The sequence below is a fragment of the Lipotes vexillifer genome, unplaced genomic scaffold (genome assembly GCF_000442215.2).
Source record: "Lipotes vexillifer unplaced genomic scaffold, Lipotes_vexillifer_v1.1 scaffold443, whole genome shotgun sequence".
Taxonomy (NCBI): Eukaryota; Metazoa; Chordata; class Mammalia; order Artiodactyla; family Lipotidae; genus Lipotes; species Lipotes vexillifer.
In genome coordinates, this window is record NW_006779163.1 from 3,145,134 (window position 1) to 3,153,611 (window position 8,478).

Genomic DNA, 8,478 nt, shown 5'->3' on the forward strand with positions numbered 1-8,478 from the left:
CCTTGACTTGTAGATGACTGTCTCGTCCCTGGGTCTCCTCACACTGTCTTCCCTCTAAGCATGTCTGTGTTCAGAGTTCCCCTCTCTATGCAGACACCTTTATATAGGGTGGATGAGGGTGAACCAATTGACTTAGCTTTGACCACATTCTCTACCAGCTTCCTCAGAAGCCAAAGGATCCCCAAGCCGACATCCAGGGTTGTTCGGATAGGACAGAGGAGGTGGCTGGGATGCATCAGTCACACATAGCACGATGGTTCTTTTCATATTAGCACAGTATCATTTGGATGTTTTGGGAGTGGAGGGTAGGGATGATTAACCCTACATTCCTACTCTGTAGGGGCACTTGGTACCCCATCACGAGAGATAGAGTCTGTGGTAACATCTTTCTACCCTCTTTTCTTCACTTCCAACTTTGGTCTTTAAATCCATCAGTCTTTAAAATTAGCCTTATCTTTTACAATGTCAATAGCTGGCAAAGGATGATTTTGTAATATTTCTTCTGTCTATTCCTGAACGTATCTTGAAGATATTTCGCCTGAGTTGTTGAATTGCTTTTTTAAAAAAAAAAAACAACAATATTAAATGCTAAGTTCAATTTGCATTTCAAACCACAGGAAGAAGATGTTAAAGACTTTAAGCAACCATCACAGTAATGGACCTCAGTCTGAAACATGAGACTGAATTGGAAAATAGTGAAAATAATGAAATGCAAAGCACAGAAGAAACTGAATTAATCTGTACTTGTCCAGATGAAAGAAGTGAAAAGAATCACGTTTCCTGTCTTCTCAATATCAGTGACATTACACTTGAACAAGATGAAGAAGCCAAAGAGTTTGTCATTGGAACTGGATGGGAAGAAGCAGTGAGTATTTTCTTGAGTTAGGTCTCTTGCATGTCAGTGTTTTGACACAAGTCTTTTCTTTTACTATTTTCAAAAATAGTTACCATTGCCAAAAAAAAAAAAAGTGTAAATGATGAAATATAGAAACCTTTTGGAACAGAGATAGAATGTTAATGATGATAATAGCTGTATCTTTTATTGAATATTTATGGCCACTCACTATTGGCAAGCACAGTACTGAATGCTTTACGTACATCAATTCATTCGTCTTCTCAATAGTTCTGTGAGGCATAATATTATGTGAGACAGCCTCACTTCTTGGACAAGGATACCAAAGCACCTGAAAGGTGAAATGTGTCAAAGATCACCCAGAATGTGGGCAAGGCAGGGCTTGAACCCAGCTCTTCTGGACTCCAGAACCAAGCTGCTTAACTTAACCCAAGGTACTTAATTCCCCAAGAGACCTGAGATTTTTATCCTGCTGGTTCTACTCAGAACCCTGTGGGTTTATTCTTAAACTATTCTTAGAATCAGTAATAGAAATACAGTTCTAAATTTAGAACTGTAAGGGAATTTGGTCTAATCCAATGATTCTCACTTGCTAGTGTCACAACTGGTGGGGAGGGAGAGGGGATGCTACTGGATGTAGTGGGTAGAGGCCAGGGGTGCTTACAATGCCCAGGGTGGCTCCCACCGCAATAAATGGTCCAGCCTTGGGACTTCCCTTGCGGTCTAGTGGTTAAGACTCTGTCCTTCTATTGCAGGGGCTACATGTTCGATCCCTGGTGGGGGAACTAAGATCCCACATGCCACGAAGCCAAAAAAAAAAGAAAAAAGAAATGATCCAGCCTTGTCTTAGCTTGGGCTGCTGTAATAGAATACCATAGACTGGGTAGCTTAAGCAACAGACATTTATTTCTCAGTCCGAGGTCAGGGTGCCAGCATGGTTGGGTTCTTGGTGAGAGCCCTATTTCATGTTATTTTATTATTTTTTGGCTGTGCCATGCAGCGTGCGGGATGTAGAATCTTTAGTTCCCCAACCAGGGATTGAGCCCTTGCTCCCTGCAGTGGAAGTGTGGAGTCTTAACCACTGGACCGCCAGGGAAGTCCCCTCCTTTTCTTATAAGGGCACTAATCCCATCATGAGGGCTCTGCCATCTTGACCTCATCTAACCCTAATACCTCCCAAACACCCACCTCCAAATACCATCACACTGGGGATTAGGGTTTCAACATAGGAATTTGCCGGGGGAGGGTACACAAACATGCAACCCATAAAAAGCCCCCAATGTTGGTAGTGCCAGTGTTCAGAAACCTTGATCTAATTGGTTTATTTTATAAATATGGAAACTGAGGCCAAAATAAGGCAGAGTGACTCTACCCAAGTCCACTTGACAGTTGCAAGAATGTGTCTTCGGAGCCTCCTCTGGTGCTCTCTCTACTGTAGGCCTCCCCCCACCACCACCTCGTTGAGCGGATATGACCTTCCATACACACACCCCCAGATCAGATAAGTCAAGGTGGTAGAGAGTTCTATTTAAGCATGGAAAACTTTCTAAGCTTAGAAGTTAGAAGGTTCAGTTTCTAAGCTTAGAAGTTAGAAGGTTCAGTTTACTATTCAAGGTAATTACTTTGAAATATACATCCAAGGGCTGTTGAAAAAGAATTTTCTTTTAATTGGAAAAATTGCCCCACGCCCCATGCTGAGAGTACGTTTGCTGTTCACACTCTGTCTGGTATGACCATTTCCTCCTGCCTGCTGCCTGCTACTCTTTGCTCTCTCTGCCCAGCCCCCGACCCCTGCCCACCCAGCCCTACCCCACCTCTCAGACAAAATTGCCTCAGGAGGGTTGACTGAGGTCTGTCCCTGCCCCCTGCAAAGGCTGGCTTTCAGCACTGGCTCATGGCCCCCTGACCCTTTCTGTGCTGGTGCCAGGGACCCCTGGGCCAGCATTTAGAGGAGGACAGAGAATACTTTGCTGGTAGCAATTCGTGAGAGTTTCTTATGCTTGCAGAGCCCAGGGACCTCACAGGAGGCAGATGATGGGATGCCTCAGGGCTGCACAATGTTGACCCAGGCTGACCCAGTGCAGGAGCCTTTCCTATCACTACCCTGCTGTTTCTCCCCGTGGCAGCCTGTGGACGCCCCCACCACTTGGCGGCTCTGTGGACACTCAGGAGGGAGGCACAGTCACCTTGCACTGCAGCTGGGCTCGAAGTCCTGGCAGACATCCAGACTTTTTTGGAAACACCTAGCTTACCTGTGACACCTCACCTGTAAGGACCAAAAAGGCAAGGTGTCATTGCCCCCTGCCCTGGGACTTGGATCGCCTGCCCGGCCATCTGAACACCCTGGAGATGTAGATGCTCTGTATCAGCCTCGACCCAAGGCTCATGTGGGGTGCCTTTTTTTTTTTTTTTTTTAAATTTATTGAGGTGAACACACACAATATAAAATTAGCCATTTTACAGTCATCGATTGGAAGCATCCAGTACATCCGCAGTGTTGTGCTACCCCAGCGTTTCCCGCCCTCCGAAGGAAGACCCTGGACCACTAAGCAGTTTTTCCCCAGCCCCTGCCACCAGGCCTGACCACCACATCTGGGACATTTCCTATTAGTGGAATCATGCAATATGTAACCTACGGTGTCTGTCATCTTTCACCAAGTGTAGCGACTTAGAGGTTCATCCACATGGTAGCAGACATCCGCCCTTTTTTTGGCTGTGCCTTGCAGCTTGCTGGATCTTGGTTTCTGGACCAGGGATTGAACCCGGGGCCTCTGCAGTGAAAGCACCAAGTCCTAACCACTGAACTGCCAGGGAACTCCCATGTGGGGTGCTTTCTATTTTATTTATTTTTTTTTTAAAAAAGATATATTTATTTTATTTTTTAATTAATTTATTTTTGGCTGTGTTGTGTCGTTGCTGCATGCGGGCTTTCTCTAGTTGCGGTGAGCGGGGGCTACTTTTCACTGTGTGCTTCTCACCGCGGTGGCTTCTCTTGTTGTGCAGCATAGGCTCTAGGCACTTGGACTTCAGTAGTTGTGGCACGCAGGCTCAGTAGTTGTGGCACATGGGCTTAGCTGCTTGGCGGCATGTGGGATCTTCCCGGACCGGGGATCAAACCCATGTCCCCTGCACTGGTAGAAGGATGCTTAACCAGTGCACCACCTGGGAAGTCCCTGGGGTGCTTCTTAAAATCTACCTTCCCAGGAATTTCCTGACCCTTCCCAAGCCCCTCCCCTGAGTACTGGCTTAGTAGGTTGGGGTGGGCCTTGGGAATCTGGATTTTGAAAAGCAGCTCAGGTGACTCAGGGTCAGGCAACTGGGGAGCCTTCGCTGACTCAGTTGGGCCTGTTTAATAGATTCAGAAAGACAGAAGCTCAGGGGTTGCTCCACATTTTAGGTTCCCCTCACTCAACATCCCGTTAAGCCAGAGTTGGCCTTTTCCACACACACAGCCTGGAGACAAATCCCCTTGCCTGGCTGGAGGTGTGGACCAAGTGACTTGCCTCACTCCACCAAAGCCACCATCTGGAGAGAGGCTGTCAGCCTGAGGACCTTTTAGCAAATGGGCTGGGAATCTTGCTTTTCTGTAAAAGCTGGAAAACCAACTGGGGAGCCAGGGTCGAGAGCAGTGAGATGTGAGGCAAGCAGCATGGTCCGCTTGAAGATGCAGTGCCAACCCTGCAGCACGTGAAGGGATGGGGTTCCCGGAACAGAGGCAGAGGGAGGGGGAAGCTGGGGAAGATGTGCTCAGGCTGACTCAGTGTGCAGTGCTGGGCAGCAGCCTTGTAACCATCCAGGAACTGGGACTTCACTATGCTAAAGAAAATGTTTTTTTTTTTTTTTTTATGAGAACATATTCAAGGCTTCAGCAGCATGGCTTTGGGAAGAGCTAGGGCTGTGGAATAAGAAAGTATCGGACTCCAATAGCACTTACTAGACTTTTTAAAAAAGTGATGCTGCAGGCTTCCCTGGTGGCCCAGTGGTTAAAAATGCACCTGCCAATGCAGGGGACACAGGTTCGAGCCCTGATCCAGGAAGATCCCACCTGCCACGGAGCAACTAAGCCTGTGTGCCACAACTACTGAGCCTGCGCTCTAGACCCTATGAGCCACAACTACTGAGCCCTCGTGCCACAACTACTGAAGCCCGCGTGCCTAGAGCCCGTGCTCCGCAACAAGAGAATCCATCGCAATGAGAAACCCACCCACCGCAATGAAGAGTAGCCCCCGCTCGCTGCAACTAAAGAAAGCCCGCGCAGCAAAGACTCAACACAGCCATAAATAAATAAATAAATAAAAATAAAGTTCCCTTTAAAAAATAAAAAAAATAATAAAAAGGGGTGATTCTTGACACTTACGAATTTCTAACAGGAATTTGGGGAGCTGAACATGTGAGATGAGAGGGTGTGGAGGGTGAAAAGGGGATGATGGGAAAGGGATGTTTTTGTGCAGGAGAACCAGAGGCTGGCCCCATCTTCAGGCCCGGGAGACAATGCTGCTCCTCACAGGCTCTCCTTGTCCTCTGCTTGGGGACGCACAGACCTCCTGAATGTGCCAGCACTTGTTGGCTGTAAGGATATTTTGAGCCTCAGTTTCCTCCTCTGTAACCTGGATGTCAGAATACCTAAATTGTAGCACTCCTGTGAGGATTAAATGAACGAATGCCAAGAGATACTCAGCTCAGTGAACATAGTAAAATTGTGGGAGCTATTTTTGCTTTTTTTTTTTTAACATATAAGGTTGCCAGATTTAGCAAATGAAAACACAAGGCACCCAGTTGAACTTGACTTTCAGTAAACCTAATTTGTGTAAGTATATCCCGAATGTGGTCTTGTATTTTTATCTAACAGCTCTGTTTACCTGTGACCTCTGTGGCAGGGTCAGCCAGGGGACTCCGGGTGTGGCCGCGGGCACGGGTGTGCCTGGGCCCTGCTGACCCTGCGTCTGCCTCTGCTCCTCTGCCTTTCCTTCAGCCTCTCCGAGCAGCAGTCTCCCGGGTGTGGTAAACAGAGCCTGCAGTACAAGAAAGCCTGGCAGGGGGGACAAGAACAAACAGTTTTAATTTTATTTTAATAATTCTGCATTTACTTTAACGCACGTCTAAAAAAACGTAGTCAGCACATCAGTGTGGCCATTTATAGATACTATCGCTTAGTATTTTTGTCTTTAAAAGTACTGTTACAAATACTATTGCTTAGTATGCGGCTAAACTAGGCATGAAAAGTTAAAACTAAAACATTTAAGTCAATTTTTAGAGAAATATTGATTTAAATAGGACAGCCAAACTGGGAATGGGGCCAAAGTACGGGCAACTGGAGTCTAGGCAGCTCAGCTGAGAGTAACACGCTGTTTTATTTGCAGGTCCGAGGCTGGGGAAGGATTTCTCCAACTGCCTGCATCTGGCCCAGGAAGAAGCTTAAAAAGGCGAAGATGGGAGAAAGTGCCAGCAGCTGCTTACTCTGTGTCAGCCTCTCCCAAGGGAGCCTGGAGGCCGGGCTTCAGTCGGAGGCCGGGAAGTTGGAGTCGGGGGCTTCAGCTCCGGCTGAGGCAGGGCCGGAGAAGGATGGAGGCAGCCTCTCCCAGACTCCGGGCCCCCTACCAGGCCCCACCACTGCCTACCGGGAAGTTAACAGGATCTGCTTTCCCACTTACAGTCAGGGAGAGAAAAAAAATCTGCAAATAAAAGAGTTTATTTGGTGCCTGGAAGACTGGGCCACTCCCGAGGCTGTGAGGGGCAACGACCCCGGAAGCCCCAGCGGAGGCGCTGATGGAAGCGCCTCCGTGGCAGACTCCTTGACTTCCAAGGCCCTTTTAGTTCTACCTGCCCTGAAGGCTTCACCCCCAAATGGCTTGGATGTGCCAGGTAAGAAGAGTCAGAACTTTTTCTTGCAGCAGGAAGAGAAGGGGCTGAGCGTGGCGAAGGATGAGCAAGTGGCTTGTGCCTATGGGGTGAAAACAGTTGACGGGACAGGTGGAAAGAGGCCCATTGAGCTGGCCAAGCACCACAAGGTGAAGGAAACGCAGCCTTTCCCCACCCTGGTGGCCCGGACATCCCTGCTGGCCCGTCCCGAGCCCTGCTGCCTGCCCTGGTCCCTCCTGCCTGAAAAACACCTGGTGTGCCCTCCCCACCACAACAGTGTTCGCTATCTCGCCACCCTGCAGCTTGTGCAGAAACAAGGAGCGCAGACCTACAAAGCCAAATTCAAAGCCAGGGAGCCGAGACCTCCCGTGAAAACCCCACAGCGCGTTCTCACAGCGGCCAAGCCGGCAAACAGGCCCCAAACGCTGGAGACCAAAGTGTTCTCAAGACCTCTCTTGCCGTCCCTCACGGTGAGCAGGGTTGTTATGGCCGTTCCCACTCACAGACTCCTCTGAGTTGCCACGATATAATTCCCTGGGAATAAGCACTGTCTGAAAGTTGTTCATCTTCTCTTCCCTCTCTCCCTCCTGCCCCAACCCCAGTCTCTTCCTCATCCTCCTTGTCTTCTCGTACACTTTTCTCTCCCCCTCTCCCCTGGTGCTTTTTTGTAGTATAATCAGGGGTAATTGAACCTCATTGTATGGGTTTTGATGTGCTCTTGAAGCCCCGATATTTATGTGTTACCTTCTTCTATTGCTTAGCCCTGTACAAAACGCAAACTGGTAATGCCAGTCTCAGCCTCTGCCTGACTTGTCTCTGCACTAGAAGACAAGTGGATGGTGGGGAATCTGAAGGGGCTCCCTCAGGGATGCCCCCATGCCAGTCCTGAGCCAACCCGCAGGGGCTTCTTCTGCCCCCTCAACCCCAGTGCCTTAAGCCAAGGGTACTGGGCGTGTGTAGACCGTATCCTTTCTTGATCTTTTGAACCTGGCAGATGTCTGTCTGTCGCCGCATTTTCTCTTGCAACAAAGATCTGCTTTAATAGAAACAATGTTATAAGAGAAAAATTCCAGCCTGTGTCCAAATGAATATCCTCTGTCCAAGGTGGTGTATCCTTATATTCTATCCATGGATGTACAGTATCCCTTGTTTCCTATATGCCCCAGATTGCATATATTATAGCCTCATGCTAGTCTCAGATTTCATATATTTTATATATTATAGCCTCATGCTATTCTCTGTGTCTGGGAAGTTTTTCTTACCATTCTACAAAATTCATCTTGGGAGGCAGGTTAAGAATAATAATTTTTTTTTAAATGTCACTGTGATTATTGTCAGCACACATACGTCCTCCAGTCTTACCTTATAACTACTATTTGGGAACTCGACAACCCCAAACAGACAAGTATGGAACGGGGCTGTGACTTTCTTCCTTCTTCCATCTTTCCTCTCCCCTCATTTTACCCGAGTGCATATTTCCTGAAGTCGTATATAAATTAAACTTTTGTAAATGAGTTATATTTTAAATGTGAAGTGACAATGCTATGTAGAGAAATGCTCTGAAAAACCATTTTGTAATATGCATAACCATTTAGCTGCTCTGTAATTACATAGTTGGCACGTGCTTAAGGTAGGTTGTACTTGAACTCTAGGCTTTCCGTCTCCTAAATGATGGGCAGACAGAATATATGACTGTATTTGTAAACATCTACTTTCCATAACTGGTCTTTGTGATGTCTTGTCTGTTTAAGTTTAGGATTTTTGGT

At 47.4% G+C, this 8,478-nt stretch overlaps 1 protein-coding gene across 1 annotated transcript; it reads left to right on the forward strand.

Moving 5' to 3' along the window:
* The first annotated feature begins 655 nt into the window (after window positions 1–655).
* On the forward strand, window positions 656–7,227 carry CUNH16orf46 (chromosome unknown C16orf46 homolog). The gene is made up of 2 exons (XM_007452540.1): window positions 656–865; window positions 6,214–7,227. Exons 1-2 carry the CDS (start codon window positions 656–658, stop codon window positions 7,225–7,227), a joined length of 1,224 nt encoding a protein of 407 aa, XP_007452602.1.
* Window positions 7,228–8,478: the final 1,251 nt, after the last annotated feature.

Coding starts and splice junctions, on each gene's coding strand:
- CUNH16orf46 (XM_007452540.1), top strand. CDS start 656: ATGGACCTCAGTCTGAAACATGAGACTGAATTGGAAAATAGTGAAAAT. Junction 866..6,213: donor GAACTGGATGGGAAGAAGCA/GTGAGTATTTTC, acceptor TTTTATTTGCAG/GTCCGAGGCTGGGGAAGGAT.